Below are 21,039 nucleotides of genomic sequence, written 5' to 3' on the forward strand. Positions count from 1 at the left end.
CCCCACCCTCCTCTCACTTATCTCTCCACCCTTCAGGCTCTCTGCCTGTATTCTTGATGAAAGGCTTTTGCCCGAAACGTCGACTTTACTGCTCCTCGGATGCTGCCTGATCGGCTGTGATCTTCCAGCACCACTAATCCACAATTCCCAAATTTTTGCTTCAACCCCACCCCAGGTTCTCTTTCCCCCATAGCCTTTCAAACCCCCAGTCACTCGTTGCCTCTTGATGAAAGGCTTTTGCCCGAAACGTCGACTTTACTGCTCCTCGGATGCTGCCTGATCGGCTGTGATCTTCCAGCACCACTAATCCACAATTCCCAAATTTTTGCTTCAACCCCACCCCAGGTTCTCTTTCCCCCATAGCCTTTCAAACCCCCAGTCACTCGTTGCCTCATGGGACCTCCGAGCACTTATAAAGTCTCTTCCAGACACGTGGTTGACTTCTGAATGGTGAGCAGTTCTTCAAGGCTTTTCTCAAATGGTTGGAAGCCCCAACTCCAGTCTACCGATCACATAATTAATGTTGGAGGAGCTCCAGACCAACGTTTTTAGCCAGGGATGGACAGACCACTGATGCTAGAAAAGCCACACTAAAGGGTTACTGTAAAACCAGTGTAAGTTGAATTGTAGGGACCTTTCCTCAAATTTGTGTTAAGTGGAGCTTCAAGAGTACAAGGGGACTCCGACAAACACTGTCAAAAACTGTAAAATGCAGTGATGCAGTAAATGTGAAAATCTCTATTTTTCAATTTGTTCACATTGCCTGATCTTGCAAAAGGTATTGAAAAAATTATGGGCATTGGCTCTGGAAAAACTCAGCAATTTTTTTTTAAAGCTTAGCTTGCTTTCATCAGGCCGGTGAGTTACACAGTTTGCCATGTCATTAGCCAAACAAGTTTTGTGTGCAGTGTGAAATTACTAGGGTAACAGATGGGTGTTCAAGTTAGTGTTCAGTGGATTTTTCAGAACCCTCAGCCTCCTTAAGCTCCTTGGTTGAGGAATGCACTCCATCTACAATTGCCACATCTGTCAGTTGCACTGTGCAGCAGTGTTGTTTACTCAGTGCAAGTTTCCTTGGCTATTTCTGTAGGAATTACCATTGGGCAGGTCGGCTTTACAGTTGTAGCTTCTTCTGCAAAACGTGGCAGAAACACCTGCCATCATGATTTCAGTCACATTGTCATTGCTTTCTTGGCTATTGTCTAGCCTTCGAAAACAATTGGGTTACACTCCTGCTTTTTATCAAATGTCCTCAATAACATGAGAGCAGATGACATTGTAGTTGGTTTTAGGTTCCTAATATGTTGATTCTCATAGGCAAACCCCAGTAAACAAACACTAATACTTGAAAATGAAGGCACTGCTTCATTTTCAGGTATGCAAGTCCAGGATCTATCATTCCCAAGTTTTACTGCTTTTGCCTTATGGATTACCTCCCATTGTCCTTCTGTGGTGCCAATTATCATCCATGCCTGTCTTCAGAAAATTGATTGAATTGGACTGGATTAGTTCCACATGGTTTGGAGTTCACTGGATGCAGCAAAGACTGTGGGATTAACAACATTCTGGTTGTTGTATGATTAAGACCTGTATATTTGTACCTTGGGCCAAGCTATTCAATTACAGACAACACAAATGTCTCGCACACAATATGGAAAATTTCCCATATTGTGTCCTGCCAACCAAAATCAGGAACAATTCACAGCCGTCCCCACTAGATCTCAATTCAGGACTTAGCTGCATCTATGACCCAGACTTCATGTCGCATCTGTGCAATCTTTCTTTTTCCTTATACCGGATTCAAGATCTGCATCAAAACTGAACTTCAGTATGATATGCACTTTTCCTCATGACCCACAAGCAGCTGATAATTCAACCACACTGTAATTTGCAGTTCTAGCCAATGCTCCTCTCGAAGCCAACTCCACCCTGTGTTTTTGCCCAATCCAATTATACTGACCAAAATAATCCACAAACATGCTTGTCTTCAGCCTCAAGCTAGGGTACTAAAATAGCTGTAAATTAAATTCTTTGACAAGGAATAAATGTAGGATTTCTTTTTAACCTGTTAGAAGCTACAACTCACATTATAATATTGTGTGGTTGAGTTTGTGATTTGAATATAACCTCAAGTAAATTGCCTGCCATTTACAGATAAATTCAATAACATGCTGTTTCCAGATAATTCCCTTCTCAATTACTACATAAAACTATTATTGCATTTGGGCCTGAACCTAACCTTTAACTTTATGGCTGAAATGACATAAGAAGCTGCATGAATCACTGCAGAGTGGCAAAGCAGAAAAATGTAATTAGATAGGCCTGCACTGTGTTGTATGACAGTTCAAGGATGTACCGTAACAGACAGCTCAAGACATTTGTCCTTATGATGCAGCTTTAATTTGCATTCGAGTACTTAGAAAGCAAAATCCTCTCCAATAATTTTAAAATTCAATTTTTATACCATTAAAGGATTTTCCAGTGCTTTACAGTTTTTTCAAAGATGGTCAATTTTCTTTGCAAAATGGTCATTGAAAACATTGAGCACAGTAATTTCAATGCCATTCTCTTGTCACTGATTAGGGGCTCGCACTATTTATACAGTCCAGCTTCATTTTAAAATTATCTTTCTAGCATGGACAGACAGCTTGCCGACTGGAGATGGTGTGGCTGCATGCCACAGAACACCACCAAAAAAGACATGTTTCCGAGGGCAAGGCAGATGATAGACAAGAACGGGGACTGCAACCAAACCTGTAGCTAGCAAAAGATCTCTCTGTGGGATCAGAAAGGCCATCAATACTTCACCAAGCCCACAAAGAGAGAAAAAAAAAATCACTGCAACAACTTAAGGCACATATAAAAAAAACTCAACTGGACAATGGTTGCTCTTCCTTTGATCAAGGACCCCATCAGGAAAGATGCTGTTTACCAAGACCGGTCGACTAATCAGGGCTGACAACTCTTCAGCATTGGGGCATAATAAAGTTCAAAAGCAGGAGGTTTAAGAGTGGTTTTGAGAAAAAAAAGACTTTTTTCCACTGAGAGGATAGCGGGAATCTGAAATGCACTGGCTGGGAGGCCAGTTGAGGCAGGAAACCTCAATTTTTAAAATGTACTTGGACCAACATTTGAAATGCCATAACATTCATGAGTCAAGTGTTGGGATGTGAGTAGTGTAGAATTAAGGTAGTTTTGTCGGTGCTGACTCAATGGGCTGAAGAGTCTCTTAAACTATCTGGCTGTGATACTGTGGATGCTGTGCCAATAACTGCTGGTCATCAGCAAGTGAGTGTATTTCTAAAAATAATGCTTAGTTCCAGTATTATTTTCTCTAGAGCTGAAAAATTATTTGACTAGAAATATTCCAGTTTGCATTGATTTTAATAACTAAATTTGAAATAATATCACACTTATTAAATTGCTTATCCCAATTTAATTTTAAAAGGCTTCAGAATACAAAACATGCAGGGAACTGTTAACCACTGTTTTCTTATTGCTTTTTACATTGTCCAGGAATTTTTTCAAACCAGCATTAATTGGTTAGAAAATAACTTGCATGAAATGAGGTTAGTTACATTATTTTATCCTATTGAAAAAGGTTTCATTAATTATAAAAGGAGTCTAAAGTACAAGTCAACACTGAACTTGTTTGCAAGTTGAAAAGATATGTCGCTCAGGTTGAGGTTCTGGATGGAGGTTTGCTCGCTGAGCTGGAATGTTTGTTTTCAGGCATTTCGTCACCATACTAGGTAACATCAGTGAGCCTTCAGATGAAGCGCTGGTGGCATGGCCCACTTTCTGTTTGTGTGTTTAAATTTCCTTGGGTTGGCAATGTCACTTCTTGCGATGACATCACTTCCTGTTCTTTTTCTCAGGGGTGGTAAATGGGATCCAAGTCAATGCATTTGTTGATAGAGTTCCCATTGGAATGTCATGCTTCTACGAATTCTCGTGTCTCTGTTTGGCTTGTCCTAGGATGGATGTGTTGTCCCAGTCGAAGTGGTGTCCTTCCTCATCTGTATGTAAGGATACTCGTGATAGTGGGTCATGTCTTTTTGTGGCTAGTTGATCTTCATGTATCCTGGTGGATGGTTTTCTGCCTGTTTGTCCAATGTAGTGTTTGTTACAGTTCTTGCAAGGTATTTTGTAAATGACCTTAGTTTTGCTTGTTGTCTGTATAGAGTCTTTCAAATTCATTAGCTGCTGTTTTAGTGTGCTGGTGGGTTTATGGGCAACCATGATGACAAAAGGTCTACTACGCAGAGGAGAGGAAAATCACTACACAGTGTATTCAAAAAGAATAGGTACCCAATGAACACAACCCGCTGATTTCTCAGCAACAAACCCCAACAAACAGACAAAACACGTTCAGAAACCCAAACCACTCTCCCCTACTTCAAAGACATCTTGGAAATGACTGCCAGACTGCTCAGATCACTTGGCATTATGACCTATTCTCACAAGTATCCTCACATACAGATGAGGAAGGACACCACTTCATCTGGGACAAAGAGCAGTTGCACTAATTTAATTATCGAAATCAAGTTGGTTCCAAAATGTCTTGTGTTTAGGAATTTGAGCTATGGGTGTTGATTTTAATTATGAAGCTCAAATCTTCAATTAAATAGTTAAGTAGCAGCAGAAACAGAATCTGGGAACAGTAAGGCCATTCAACCCATTGAAACTGCTTCACATTCATTATAATCAAAGCTAATCATCCAACTCAGTATCCTGTTCCTGTTTTCTTGCTATATTCTATGATCCCTTTGGCACTAAATTCAACGCCTTCTTGAAAACAAATGTGTTGGCCTCAACTGTTTTCTGTGCAAAAGAATCCACAGGCTCACCGCTGAGTGAAAAAATTTCTCATCTCGGTCCCAAATGGTTTACCCTAGACCATTAGGCTTAAAACAAGAACATTTTGCTCATCTACTGACCTGCCCCGGTCATTAAGTGGCCTACCCATACCTTTTTTGGGTGACCCCATGCTTCTGGACTCCCTGGTCATCAGGAACATCCTTTTTGTGTTTACTCCATCTAGTCCTTCCAGTTAGAATTCTATACATTTCTATGACAATGCCCCTCATTCTTTGAAACTTGTGAATGCAGTCTTCTCTAATTCTGGTCTCTCTTTAGGTCAGTTCTGCCATCCCAAGAATCAGTCCAGTAAACCTTCATTGCCCTCCCTCCATAGCCAGAACAGCCTTCCTCAGATAATGAGACCAAAACTGTACAGGATACTCCAGGTGGGGTCTCACCAAGGCTCTGTACATTTGCAGCAAAACATGCCTACCCCTATATTTGAAATCTCTTGCTACGGAGGCCAAAATATTGTTTGTCCTCTTTACCATCTGCTGCCCTTGCATGCTAACTTTCAACAACCCGTGTCCAAGGACACCCAGGTCTCATGCACCTCCCTGTTTCCCAATCTATTGCCATTCAGATAATAATCTGCCTTCCTGTTTTGCTACCAAAGTGGATAACTTTATATTTATCCACATTATACTTCATCTACTGTGCATTTGCACACTCACTTAACTTGTCCAAATCTCACTGAAGCATCTCTGCATCTATCTCAACCAACCAGATTTCCATCATCTGCAAACATTTGAGATATCGTATAATTTAATTCTGTCATCTAAATCAATAGTATATATTGTGAAATCTGGAGTCCAAGTACTGATCCTTCTGGTACCCCACTAGTCACTGTCTGCCACTTGGAAAAAAGTCACAAGTCAAATAACACTAGGTTATAGTCCAACTGATTTATTTGAAATTACAAGCTTTCGGAGCGCTGCTCCTTCATCAAGTGAAGTCACCTGATTTCACCAACTCTAATCACTTTTTTTTTAAATGTTTAGCTATCAAACCTTTTATAAAATGGATTCTAGTATTTTCCCTACTACCAATAATCAGACTAAATAACCAAAGCACCCTGTTTTCTCGCTTTATCTTTTTTAAATAGTGGGGTTACATTAGTTCCTATCCAATCATTAGGAACTGTTCCGGAGTCCACAGAATCTTGAAAGATGGCTAATGCACCTAATAATGAGGTTCATTTTTAGAAGTACTCTGGAATGTAGATAAATCAGACCCCCCTGGGGATTTATGGGCCCCCAATCCAATCAACATCATTTCCCTACTAACTGCTTTCCCTCACTTTCTCCTTCTCACTAGACACTGTCGTTGCCAACATTTTTGTGGCATTATTTGCATCCTGCGTGGCAAAATCAGAACCAAAATATATATTTAATTGGTCTGCCATCTCTTGGTTCCCCACTACAACTTCCCCTGTTTGATGTGGATCCCACCAATAAGAGAACAAATGAAATCAACATGAGTATTAAAATGATCAACCAAAGGCATACTTAAATCAGGTTGAGATTAAACTGCTGTCTTGGCTCCACAATCAAAATCCCTCCCTAAATGTTTTATAATAATCTCCCACTTTCTCAGTTATGACCTTTTTCATAAAATCACTTCTTTGACCTAGGTTTTGTCACACTTCCTGTTTGCATCTGTTTTTAAAACAAAACTTGGAAGAAAAAATTGAGATATTTTTCTTTTGGTGAAGATATCTTATAAATTCAAATAAGAGTTGCTATTAAGGCATCTACCTACTTATAACTGAGTCAGAATGCTACAAATATAGTAAAACCTCTTCGCTAGATTCAGAAGGAGGAGAACTGGATAGGTACACAGTACAAAAAGTATCATGCACTCTCTCCCCAGGCGCACTTTAAAGAGGCATGTGATTATGAAAATTGGCTGGCAAACCATTGATGTTTTGTTTATTTGGCAGGAGAAAAAGCCAAACCAGAGAAGTCACTTTGCCCTCTATCACGCACAATTAGCAAGTGATTCAAGTTAGACTGTAATGCTCATTTACAAACAACTGGTGGAAAAATGCAACATTTGCCTATGAATATAGTGTTCCTTGGCTCCTAATTGGATTATGACTCAGTACCTTAAACCAAGGTTTATCTAAACTGTTAAAAATCTCACAACACCAGGTTATAGTCCAACAGGTTTAAGTGGAAGCACTAGCTTTTGGAGCGCCACTCCATCTTATTGAATAGCTGTAACAGGCTGCCGTTGAAGCTGAATTCAATGTCGCACAACTAAACCATGCAAGAGTGAAGTCTGGAAGCAGACCTTCACAGTGGGTATAGAAAATTTGGAAATCTCTCTCTCCCACAATAAAAAAGGTTGAGGTTGGGTAAATTGAAAACTTTAAAACTGAAATTTGTGTTAGGTAACAATATTTCGGAATATAGAGTCAATAGGAATATAGAGTCAAGATAGAAAAATTGGATTCAAAGGCAGTAACTCCGCAAGACTCTTTTGACCACCCCTTCCAAACTTGTAATTTTCGCCAACAAGGAGGAAGTGACCAACAACTGCATGGGAACGCTAACATAGAACAATTAAGCGCAGAACTGGCCCTTCCGCCCTTGATGTCGCGCTGACCTGTGAACTATTCTCAGCTCGTCCCCTTACACTATCCCAACAAAAGCATGTTTCCCTCTAAGTTGCTTTACCATCCTGATTTGCAAATATATCACTGTTCCTTCTTTATTGCTTGGTGGAAATCCTGGGGACTCCATATTTATCACAATCTTGGGAGTACCTTCACTGCAGGGATTGCAGCAGGTTAAAAAGACAGCTTACCATCACCTACTTGAGGCAAATTAGAGATAAGCAATGAATTGTTATTCTTGCATTCTGAAATGCCCCCATTCTGTGAACGAATATGGAAAATATATGTTAGCAATGATCTAATTGAGTTTCCTTCGGGTGCTCTGGTTTCCTCCCACAGTCCAAAGATGTGATTTGGACCTGATGAAGGAGCTGATGAAGGAGCAGCGCTCCAAAAGCTAGTGCTTCCAATTAAACCTGTTGGGCAATAACCTAGTCTTGTGATTTTTTTACTTGATACAGTCCAGAGATGTGCAGGTTAGGTGAATTTGCCATGCTAAATTGCCCGTAGTGTTCAGGGTTGTGAAGGTTAGGTACATTAGTCAGAGGTAAATATAGGGTGGGGGGTGGGGTGAGAGAGATGGGTAACTGTTCGGAGGTTCGGTGCGGACTTGTTCGGCTGAAGGGCTGGTTTCCACACTGTAGGAATTCTATGATAATTGAATCATGATACCATCTCGAGGGACTGAATAATCTTTTATTGCCACATTCTGTAATGGCACCCTCTTGTGGCTATTTGTGAATATGTAAGTACGAAAATAAACTGATTTAGTTTGAAATCACACAACACGAGGTTATAGTCCAACAGGTTTAATTGGGAGCACACTAGCTTTTGGAGCGACGCTCCGAAAGCTAGTGTGCTTCCAATTAAACCTGTTGGACTATAACCTGGTGTTGTGTGATTTTTAACTTTGTACAGTCCAGTCCAACACCGGCATCTCCGAATCATGATTTAGTTTGGGTTGACTGTTTTAGTCTGTCCTGTTAAGTTAGAAAACATGTTTCTAAAAAGGTAAATAAGTCTGAGCCCAACTCAGACAAATTTCTGATTCTCATGTCCATATCTATGCCCACTCTACGACAGTTAATGACGTTATGATTTGCTCCTATAACAATAAACTAAATCCCAAAATCACTGCATTAAATTTTCACTATTTTCAGTTCACAGTTGCACAAAATTCCATTTATTGAACAGAATGAGCTTTGCACTAATTGGTGTGAAAATGTTGAGGATGCACCACTGCATAGTTCACAGTGCAATGAAACATGGACGGTTTGAGACAATATAGACTACTCAAGCATTGTTTTCACAACTAATTGCACGATCTAAGCCTTCAAAGAACTAATTCCAAAAAGTGTGCAATGTGTTTGCATGTCAGCCATTTTACCAAGGATGTTTTCTATTTTCTATGTCACACTTTGGAAAAATGTCAAACTACATTAGGCAAATTGGTAATTCTACATTTAAAAAAATGCTTAACATTCTCATTATGGAGCACAAAATTCTATAAAGCAACAAACAATTCTTGATATCACAGCTGCATTTAGCCACGAGGGTTATCACTGACCCCAAAACACTTCAATGGGGATTTTGATCTTCTTTTGTTAATAAAAAATACTGATATTATTCATTTTAAAAAGAGAATATTAGTTCCCTTTAAGATTCACATCAGCTGCTGGCATTCCTGCTTTTTGGATTTTTGGTCAACATCATATTTGCGGATACATGAAACATCTGAAACTTGTATTTTATAGTTGTTACCTTGATTATTGGACATGACTTATGGGCCATTCTGCAGGGAACAACTATAATTGCAGTAGTAATAATATTTTTTCTTTACAAGATACCACAATCTTAATTATTTTGGAACATTTCTAGGCCTAATCTTCAGGCAATGCTCTCTTTGAAGTGCTGATGTACCAGAACATCACTCCCTGGATAGCTGTCCGAGTGTTCCCGCTATCTGGGAATTAAAGAATATTTAAAGACAAAATCATCTTGGCTATCTTCACACATCTTTGGACAGCCAACTATAAAAGCAGTACTGACAAACTGAGCCGGTCAGTCTATCAACCCAGGCTGTCTGTTTGTTTAGATACAGAACAGTGCATGGCCTGGTGGTAATGGAGCTAAAAAAACTGGGAGGTAAAGATAAACTACAGGGTGGAATTGGGAAAAAGGGAGATATTCATTGAAACCGAATATTAAACTAACTCTAGCACTGTGAAAATTAATCTATTCATTGTCAGAAATGGCATATTTAAAATTCATAAAATCTCACTGTCTCAGTCTCTTTTAAAATAAATCCAATTTCTGTCTTCCCTTCCCTTAGTGACAGGTAACAAGAAAAAATAGTATTATCACAATATCTGTCCAGCATTCAGTTCTCAAGCAAGATGTGTATCAGCTACTGTATGTGTTACAATCTTTTTGTCCTGCTGTCCAACATGGTTTTCAGTTTTAGAGATAATTGCCACTCTGGTAACCCACCCAATGATCATTGTTGATGGACAAACTTGGCAGTTGAGTTGGACGACTAAATAACCACCAAGTTGAATTATACCTTCATCCAAAATGCATATGTACTACCATATTGCTAGCAATCTCAACAATAGGTACTCAGACCAGTTATTGCTGATCTCAGTTCAACTTAGAGATAAACTAGATTCAGGCTCCCACTGCAAATTAAGTAGCTTATCTAAGTTTAATTTACTTAGTTCTTAGATTGTTCATGAAGGTGCCTCATGGCCATAATAGTATCAGGAATATCAACCCAAAATGAAGAAATGAAAGCAGCAGACGTGCATAGTGCTCTATTTATCCAAAGATTACCTCATTTCTCCATCTGTAGTACTGAAGTCAACGTAGGTTAAAAAATTAAACCCATCCAAACAGATGTTGCAATAATGCGGTGGCCTGGTTTTAATTCGATTGGTTCAGGTTCCTTGTAAAAACACTTATCTTTGCTCATCCAGACCATCTTGCAGTACAAGTTGAAAAACTAGAAAACTAGAACAAGTTTCTGCCTATGCAATGTATTTTAGACCTGGGTTCAAGTTGACTCAGTTGAATTGAACCTCAGACATCTTTTATATAGCCAGAGGGCAAACATATGCTGCAATGACTTGTCATCGAGTAATTACTTTCATACTATGTTACCATGATACCATAAGCTAGAGTGCCCATTAGTGACGTAACTCTTCATAGTCCTAAATTCAGAAGATTTAAAAACATTTCTAATTGGAGAACTCACTTTTAAAAGCTGCACAAGGTTATATTTATTAAATCAAGCAATTCTAAAAACTCATTACAAATCCTCCGGTTAACATTCCTGCTGGATCCATTTTCTGCTCTCTGATACAAACCATTTTCTTCTGGATGTTTGAGTCTTGAAATCGCAGACGAATTGCCTTATTTATTGTTGTGTACAATGATAATATGACCAACAAATTGTGTAGAGGAGCATCACATGTTGACCACTAACTTTATTGAAAGGTACTCTAGGTTAAATTATCCTGACATAGTTCAGTATAATACCAGCAATCTGGCAATGGTAACTACTCAGACCAGAACTTAATATGCTGGAAAACAGGTACCTTCTGTAACATGGTGCTCATCTTTCCATGTCAGTTCTTCAAAATAGTGTTCATTTACTTACCTGTGGAAAAGAAAGAAAAAAATTTAGGTAAGCAGTTTTAAGATATCCATATACAGTTTTTTTCTCTAACATCTCTTTGGTCATTGAAAGAAAAATATTTCAAACAATACTAATAAACTAGCTTTATATTGGAAGACAATTATTGTGTAATTACATTTTTAATATTTAACTTTTCACAGTACTGATATAATCTTATAAAATGTCATGCACAAGTTGTCCACATTATTAACAAAATACATTTTTTAAAAAAAAGGAATGCATGGAGGAATGATGGTGTAGTTTATCTTATCTCCTCCAGTTATCTGCCCCAGTCTCCTGAAAGTATTAATTCAAGCAGGGGACCTCTTACATAGATAAAGCATCAAGAGTTTGTGTCTAAGTGAACATTTTTCAGAGGTACACTTGCACAGCAACAGTTGACAGGTTAACAAACTATACAGGCCATCAAAATTATGCTCCATGCAGTTGCACACTTTATCAAGAGTCATGAGCTGGAAAGGAGCAAACTGGGTTGATTTTTGTAAATCCCTCATTTACAAGCATTCTGACTTCTTGTCTTTTGCAGCCTTTGGCTGTGATCATCTTACATTTGGCAGTGCAAGTGTCACCTGACCACTACACGAACATAGCTTTATTGGTAAACCCTTTTGCATGGTTATCAAAACTTCAAAGTCAATTCATTTTCACTGCAATGCTGTCCTTGTGTTTATGAAATTAGCTGACAGATGCAAAGCATCTGAAGCAGTAAAACGTGCACACGCTCCTCAATCCACATATGACAAAATGTTTACATGTGACCAGAACCATCAGTCATTCATATTTTACCAAAACAAGAGCCAGTAATACATTGTCATCAGGAAAAAGTTAATGAGGTTCATTAATATACAAAAGATAGAATAATCCAAAGCAAACATTGTCCAAAAAGAAACAAAAATATCATTACTGGATTGATTTTCAAGAGCATTCATTGGAAGACAATATCCATTTTCACCTCACTTCCAGGAACATGTTAAGTACTACATTGTGAAAAATGCAAAAATAAAGCTCCCAGGTGAATGGATTAGTCATGAATAGTGAAGCTAAATTTGGATCTGTTCTCTACTCACTTCTCACTTTTTAGTAAGTGATTGTTGCATCCCACATCCCACTGTGCAAAAAATCACTCTGCCAAGATATGATAGTTAGAAGTCATTTGGCATTGGTAACTTCAGAGAACTAAAGACCTACCATAATGGAACCTGTACTAAGTATTGATTACTGCAAGCCATATACACTGTGATATGAAAGAATGTCTTCTCTTTGAGTTCTCTCCTGAAGATGAGCAAAGTCCTCCATAGGAGGGCAGGCAAGCAGATCCTAAAACCACAAATCCAAGTAGGGAGTGAAATCTGTACTGTTGACACCAATTGATCCATACTAGCTATCTTTAAAAAAAAAAGAGTTAAACACTGGACGCATCTTAGAGTCATTGAGTTGTACAACATAGAAACAGACCCATCAGTCCAACCTCATTCATGCTGACCAGATATCCTAAATTAATTTAGTCCCATTTGTCAGCATATCCATCTAAACCTTTCCTATTCATATACCCATTCAGATGCCTTTTAAATGTTGTTATTGTACCAGCCTCCACCACTTCTTCTGGCAGCTCACACACCACCCTCTGCGTGAAAAACATTGCCCCTCAGGTCCTTTTTAAAATCTTTCCCCTCTCACCTTCAACCTATGCCCCCTAGTTTTGGTCCCCCCACCCCCGGAGAAAAAGAGACTTTGGCTATTCACTTTTATCCATGACCCTCATGATTTTAAAATCAACCTCTATAAAAGATCACCCTCCTAGACCATCAAGGCATGGAGTGGGGCTTAAGCTCAGAGGTGTTGACACTACTCACTGTGCCACAAGATTCGACTTATGTATGCAATTGACAAAAATGTAAAGAATCATCACCATTTGCCATTTTTAATGAAATTATTAGAGAGGGTTCTTTAAAATTTTATTTTTCATCAGTTAATTACTTGGTAAAATCCAATCCATCATATCTAATACAATGACTCAATAGTAAAGATGTTTCTCAAGGCCAAAGGTGAATTTTTGGCACACGAATCTGGTGCATTCAAAAGCAGAAGAGCAGTATAATAAAGCCCACCACCTGCCACCCACCACTCCACCAATCTGTACCTCTATTACAGGAGATTAAGGTGTCAGATAGTCCCAAGGTTAATTTTGCCTCAAAAGGAGACAATTAGCTGCCATTTAAAGGTTGCATTCTACTTCCACTACAGTCTTTCAATCTGTGGGCGAAGGCAGAAAATAAAAAGCAGTCTTCCCTGCACAGACGGCAAGGACGGTAGGGGGTGCAATTTATGGGGTTGAGTGGGGGGCGTCCCCTGAATGGTTCCACACCTCTAACCCCATCACTCAAGTCTCCCAATCATGCACACCTACGTTTGACATCCATCTGTGTAGTCCCAACAGCAGCCTTTAAAAACGTTTCTGGTATATTGTGGGAATTACAGAGCAGGCAGACAGATCAGATTGCAGGGCAGTCTCTAGCTGATGAACTCAAGCTTGGGGATAACAGGTCCATTCCTCCTAACTAATGCACCTAACTCTACGGGCAATTTAGCATGACCAATTCACCTAACCTGCACATCTTTGGACTGTGGGAGGAAACCAGAGCACCCGGAGGAAACCTATGCAGACACGGGGAGAATGTGCAAACTCCACACACAGTCACCTAAGGCTGGAATCGAATCTGGGTCCCTGGCGCTGTGAGGCAGCAGTGCTAACCACTGAGCCACCGTGCTGCCCTTTCTGTGATTCTATTCTGTATGTTGTGAAAGCCCGTCACAACTGGTGCACTATTGCTTTTTATGTTCATTATTTCAAAGCTGTTACCTTCAACAAGATGTGCAAAACATTGTTGCTTTAGTAATGTAGAAAGAAGTCCAGTAATTGTACTTTAACTGGTGAATGTTGAATTTTAAAGATTGGACAGTCAGATAGCACTCATTTATTATGTCTCCAGTGTATTGCTGTTATTAAAATCAATGTTTTCGAACTAAATTTTCAATAACACAACATACTTGGTGTTTGAGCATTGATGGGATTTGAAATCGCCCTGTTCCTCAGATACTAGTGTGATAATTCTATTTGATGTATTGTACAAGTATATGTTTGCAGGCAAAAGTAGTTATTCAAGCTTACAGTGCAATAAGTCACTGATTTTTATAAAAAAAACACAAGATTAGAATATCCTGATCTTTCTTCTTCCTTCCGTGAGCCCCTAAGGCCACTTGTGGCATTCAAATCCCAATTCAAGTCAGGCAATGTTATCTCTAATATGTGGCTTTATTTTAGACTGAAATACATTTCCACACTGAAACTGTCAACTGGAGCTGAGTTGGTAAGATTGTCACTTCTGGGTCTTAAGAGCAAGGTTTGAAAGAAGGAAGAGAATATTTTAAAATCAAAACATTGCTCCACTGACCTCCACAATGTATGTCACAGAGCGCAAGAATGATGAATGAGTGGGACTTGATGTGAGTGAGACACGGATGGCAGAGTTTTTGATGACTTCAAGTTTTTGGAGGGTAGAATGTGAGAAAGAGCCAGGACTGAATTAGAACATGCAAATTCAGAAATTACAAAGAGGAACTGGGGTTGGGTGAATTCAGAAGACAGTATGTAGCTTTAGTGACGACACAAATATGTGCTTGCAAGCTCTTTGAGAAAAGAATAATGTGGTCTTAAGTTGTAGCCAGAGGGAGGGATAAACTTGGTAGCTAATAAATGGATTTTGATCAGGAACTGAAAATAATGGCTTCAGTTACCCCATATACAGAGGAACCCAGATTATCCGGCGTTCAATTATCCAAATATTGGATTAACCAGCAAGATTGCAAGGTCCTGATGCTCGGCTAAACTATGTTATCTGACATTCGATTATCCAGAATTCAATTTAACCGAATGAAATACTCCCCGCCTGCGTTCTTTGGGTAATCTAGGTTCCTCTGTATCTCCCATTACAAATGTCTCCATATTGCTTTCCAACTTCACTCACATTTCTAGCTGTCGGCAGTGGAGTCAGCAGCATTTGGCTCATGCACCCAGACTTGGCAGCTCCTGGGCATCATGGAAATGACACCGTGCAGCGGAGCCAGCCAGACCCACACCTTCTCTCATATCTTTCCGCACCGTAATGGCTTCATTGTTTTTCCTCTGTCTTACGTGAGTTCAGCCAATCTTAGACCCAGGCTACACCTTCGACATGTTGAGGACAGCCCCTGTGCAATCCCAGGCCTGTGGCTAACTTTGGTTCGGCCGTCACATAGGCTGCAGTGTCAGCAATGGAAGATTCCCAGAGCCAGGGCTCCAGCGATGAATGATCAGTGGCAGTGTCTGAGGAGAATTGGATAGGGAGCAGGAAGTATGAGATCAGGCTCATGGCTCCAGCTCTGACGGGGTGGTTTGCGACAGTGGCGGAGTTGGGCCTGTTGCAGAGGCCCTGGCAGATGTCAAGCAGCATCTGGAGGAGCAGCGAAGATGGAGCAAGAAGAGGAGAAAAGATGAACACTATTGCAGTAAAATCTTGGATTGTATTCAGTGTTTCAAGTCATGGGAGCTTGACGATACGTTGTGTTTTAACACTTCACTGTAATTTTATAAATGTGTGACAATAAATCTAAATCCTGAATGTGATGGAGGAAATTTCTGCTGATCCAATATTGGATATCAGGTAAATACTGTAATCTTATTATTTTACCATTGTTGGACAAGTAGAGAGAGATGGTGGGAACCTAAAAAACTAGGTGTGGTCAGCGTACATGTGAAAATCAATACTGCCTTGAGGTGATGATGCCAAGGGACAATGTGCTGATGAGAAAATGGAGGGGGCCATGATTAAAAGCCTGGAGGATGCATGAAGCAGTGGTATAGGAGTGGGAAGAATGACCTTTGCAAGTGATTTTCTTGTTGCAATTAGATAAGAATAGATGTAGGTGGGTATGGTCCAATTCAGCTGACTGATGACTGACTGTGTGCAGAGGCATCATGAAGTATGTGTGGTTAACCACTGCAGACAGGTCAACAAGGTTGCAGAAGGGTGGTTTACCTTAGCCACATCCACATGGGATTTTTTTTTCCAATGAGAGCTGTTTTAGTACAGTAGCAAAGGCAGGAAAGTTGACTGGACAGATTTTAAACATGACATTCCACGGAAGACAGGGCTCGAATTTGGGGCAAGATATGAAGTTGGAGATTAGGTAATGGTTTGCAAGGATGCTCAGGTTGAAGTTTTTTTTTGTGGAGAGGCTTCTTGAGGGTAGCATGACCTGTGCTATGTAAACAATGTATCTTTATTTAAGAATCTTGGCAGAATGGAACAAATACAGGCTGTTCGCTTTGAAATGGAGCGATTGGTGACATAGAAGGAAATGTTGGACTCTCTTTGGGCTTTCTACAAGGAATTATAAATATTGTGAGATAAATGTTTGGTTAATATATCTTATTTTTACATGTTGGTTGGTGGAGAAATATTGATGAGGATACTAGATTAGTATTCTTTTGTAGTGCTGTGTATTTTAAGGTCTCCAAAAAACTGAGCACATTTGATGTTCCAAAGAATTTAAAGCTGGAACTAGGAGCATATACAGTTTTGTATTTCCAGTTCTATTCCTGTAAAAATGTGCTTGCATTTTGTAACAAATGTTTGGTTGTAACGTTATTGTTTTTGTCATGTTTTGAGTGCTTTGCTATGCTCACTCTAGTGGCATAATTCAGTAGCAGCAGGTGAAATAAAAGACTTGTTGATTACATCAAAGGAGGGATTTCTCTTCTGGGAAGTGTTTCAGTGAGACAAGATATGGCACTTATCTGCTAGCAATTCCATTTGCATTTTCTTGGCCATTTTGAATGGCATCAGTATGGAAAGAATGTTTTAATGGCCATTGACATTAGCAATTTCCACTTGTAAAGCAGTTAGCTTCTCAAATATTACAACAACGTGGTTTGATCACTTTCTTTTCAGTAAGGATAATTTTAAATATAGAGTGGATTCTACACAAAATTTGGAACTAGTTACTCATCTCGTTTGCTGCCATTGAATCCTTTTGTGTGCATGTTGGCTATTGTGATTTGACTGAAAAAGCATTTGGGCATATCTTGAGAAACACCAGTGCAACAAAAAAGGAGCTTATTTTTTAAATAAAAGTCTTGGTAGAATGGAACAAGAAAAGCATGATCTGATTGCTCAAGCTGTCTTTTGTGCCTCTGGGACCTTTGCATTTGTCTCTGTAAAGATTCTCACCTGTATGAAGGTCAGAGTGGTTAACAAAGCACCTGGGAGCTTGGGCTTCATTAATAAAGAGAAATAGAGTACAAAAGTAGGAATGTTGTGCTGAGCCTTTGGAAATTTCTGGTTATGCCCCAACTAGACTTTTGTGTTCAGTTCTGGTCACTGCGCTTCCTTAAAGATAAGGAGTTTGCAAATGTGCAGAGGAGACTTCAGAGAATTATTTTAGGAATAAGTGGGTTTTAATTATAAGCTTAAGGAAAGAGTGAGTTGGGCTTGTTTGAACAAAGGAAATTGAGGATAGGTTTGATAGTTAGTTATGCAAGTTTATGATTGTCTAGATAAGGTGGACAGTGAAAATCTCTTCCCACTAATGAATGGGAACGCAGTATCTCTAGGGTTACAGATTTAAGAGTTTGGTTGTAAGATGCAGAGGTTCTGCAAGGAACAGCTTTTCACGCAGTGAGTAGTTGTACCCCAGTATCTACTGCCCACAGAAATTGATGGGATTGGTTATGAAGGATGAATCCACAGTGGTTAGCACTGCTGCCTCACAGTTCCAGAGACCCGGGTTCAATTCCCACTTTAGGCAACTGTCTGTGTGGAGTTTGCACATTCTCCCTGTGTCTGTGTAGGTTTCCTCCGGGTGCTCTGGTTTCCTCCCACAGTCCAAAAATGTGCAGGTTAGTGAATTGGTCATGCTAAATTGTCCGTAGGGTTAGGTGAAGGAGTGAATGTAGGGGAATGGGTCTTCGGTGGGTTGCTCTTCAAAGGGTCAGTGTGGACTTGTTGGGCCGAAGGGCCTGTTTCCACACTGTAAGTAATCTAATCTAATCTAATCCAAAAGAAAATTGGATGGACACTTGAAAGGAATGAATTTGGATGGCTGTGGTGAGGGTAGGTCAAGCAGAGGAGTGGGACTGACTTAATTGCTATGTGCGAAATTGGCATATGTTTGGTGGACCAAATGACAACCTCCTGTGCCATAATTAACTTAGTTGTGTTGATTTTACAGAGAGCTGAATTACTCTTCGGAGTGGGTTACTCTTCGGAGGGTCAGTGTGGACTAGTTAGGCCGAAGGGACTGTTTCCACACTGTAGGGAATCTAATTAAAATCTAATCTAATTAATGAATGCAGGAAATTAGGATTCTACCCATGGCTAGAGACCCAGTGAGATCCCCACATCATCTCCTAAAACCCACCGTATTAAGCATTTCAGTGGTATACAGAGGACATTTCCCAACTACGCAAAAGACCAGAATCTCCTCATTGCCATCAAAACAGAATAGTGTCAGAATTACACCTACCAGAGACCCAGGAAGTGAGTGGCCTGGATCGTCGGTCAGAGAGGGTGTGATGGAGATTACAGGGAAGGGTTCATTGGCTAGAGATTGTAGGGGTGGAGAGTTGGGAAAGAGGGTGGATCAGATGAAAGTGAAAAAGGCACCACCCATTTCAATGCTGGGTACCCTGATCCAATGAGTGTCTGAGCTTGCAAGCAAACTTGACATAGTTAGCTTTTGGGCGGCACGGTGGCACAGTGGTTAGCACTGCTGCCTCACAGCGCCAGAGACTCGGGTTCAATTCCCGCCTCAGGCGACTGACTGTGTGGAGTTTGCACGTTCTCCCCGTGTCTGTGTGGGTTTCCTCTTCAATACTGGGTACCCTGATCCAATGAGTATCTGAGCTTGCAAGCAAACTTGACATAGGTGGCTTTTGGGCGGCACGGTGGCACAGTGGTTAGCACTGCTGCCTCACAGCGCCAGAGACCCGGGTTCAATTCCCGCCTCAGACGACTGACTGTGTGGAGTTTGCACGTTCTCCCCGTGTCTGTGTGGGTTTCCTCCGGGTGCTCCGGTTTCCTCCCACAGTCCAAAGATGTGCAGGTTAGGTGAATTGGCCAAGCTAAATTGCCCGTAGTGTTAGGTAAGGGGTACATGTAGGGGTATGGGTGGGTTGCGCTTCGGCGGGTCCGTGTGAACTTGTTGGGCCGAAGGGCCTGTTTCCACACTCTAAGTAATCTAATCTAATCTAATCTTTTCAGGTTTCCTACATTTTGATTGAAAGCCAGCAGTTGCTGAAGAATAAGACCCTTAAAGCAAGCATTATATGAGGTGGGAAAACTATCCATGAACCTCCTTGCCCTAAAGTTAATTAGAGCAGAGGTGGGAAGCTAATAAATGTAAATACATGCAACTCAAAAGGAATTGTTCTCCAAAATTTGCTGACAGCTTTCTGCTTGCAAAATAAGAACTCTCTCCAAACGTCGTACAACCCAGTAATGATTTAATAAGTAGAAATCTACTACTGCTTGCAGTTTCTGGGATATTTGGGGCTGTGCTGGTATAGGACTTTAATTTCTTAACCACTAGAAAAACAATTCCTGCAGAGATGAACTGTTATGTTGTACAACATTTATTTTTATAGAAAAGCACATTTCTTTTTATGGCCAGAAAGTGATGTGAGAGTTAATATTGTGGAACTTTATCTCAACCTCAAATGAAAAGAACCACTATTTACAAAAGACAAGAATCAAATGCTGAAGTCATAAATGAAAACAGAACACTTCCGGTCTGTAAGGCCAGGATCACCAGGATGACGTTCTCCGACTGCTTTCCCATGTTCTGAGCTGAGATGTCATTTGTGCTCATGTTTCCCTGGGTACAATGAATTGGCAGGTTCTGTGCCTTCAGTACTGAAGGAGTGTTTCTTTAGCCAGTCCCTGTGATATCTTTGAGTACTCAAGAGTTACAGAAACATCCAGCTGATTTTAGTCTTTTGAGATACTGTTGTAATTTCATTTTCTTTAAAAGTTTGGTTGATTCATTCATCCCTCTACTTTAAATGATATTGCCCCACGTCAAAGCATTCCTAGGAGGATTGGGAATGAACTTCAAATCCAGTCTAGATAGTTTAACAATCATTTCACGATTAGCAGACTAACACAGGAACACTCCTGAAAATGTTTTGAAAATCCAGCTGGATAACATTACTGGATTATTCTCAAATCATAACTGCATTTCCGAAGGATCTTGATAACCTTCTAAGACCTGATGTACCACGTATAAAGCGATTCTCATGGTTGCAATAAGAATTGTGATTTGCAATGTTCATTTAAACCACCTTATCCTCTAGTCCTAGTTGATTTTGGGCTTACCAGGTTGTAATGCTAACGTTTCAATCATTATTCCCTAGTGCAGCAGCATCAGTGGTCATTCAATTCAGAAATGTTGGTCTTGGAAAGTTTAGTTTTGTAACAAACAGCATCTCTCAATTGACTTTTGGATAAAAGCTGTACTATTAGGTTATACAGACAAGAAGATTCCCTTTCTCCCACACAGTGGCAAAAAAAAACTGAACAGTGACAGTTCCCAATATCTCACAATCAGCAGATACCTGGTGATGCCAGCTCACCACCTGCTCCTCTGAGCCTCCATCTTGGACAACAGTCCCCAACAATTTAAGATTCGCTCCTCAGACAATGACCATCTGCACTCACCATCCATGGAGACTGACATCAAACATGCATCAACTTCACTATGTCATCACGGCACATCTCCAATCAACATAGAATAGGCTGATCCACTTTAACACTGCACTTTA

The 21,039-nt window shown here is 40.1% G+C and overlaps 1 protein-coding gene across 25 annotated transcripts in view; it reads right to left on the bottom strand.

Annotated features, from left to right (window-relative positions):
- ank2b (ankyrin 2b, neuronal) overlaps window positions 1–21,039 on the bottom strand; it is an 892,118-nt gene that overhangs the window by 635,875 nt on the left and 235,204 nt on the right. For 2 of the 25 annotated variants that reach the window (XM_043697268.1, XM_043697374.1), the window contains exon 2: window positions 11,080–11,141. The exons of the other annotated variants lie outside the window; for them this stretch is intronic. In XM_043697268.1, coding sequence (XP_043553203.1) covers window positions 11,080–11,100 — 21 coding nt within the window. In that variant the 5' untranslated portion in view covers window positions 11,101–11,141. The remainder of the gene's footprint in view (window positions 1–11,079; window positions 11,142–21,039) is intronic. 25 annotated transcript variants of the gene reach the window in all.

The sequence above is a fragment of the Chiloscyllium plagiosum genome, chromosome 1 (genome assembly GCF_004010195.1).
Source record: "Chiloscyllium plagiosum isolate BGI_BamShark_2017 chromosome 1, ASM401019v2, whole genome shotgun sequence".
NCBI lineage: Eukaryota > Metazoa > Chordata > Chondrichthyes > Orectolobiformes > Hemiscylliidae > Chiloscyllium > Chiloscyllium plagiosum.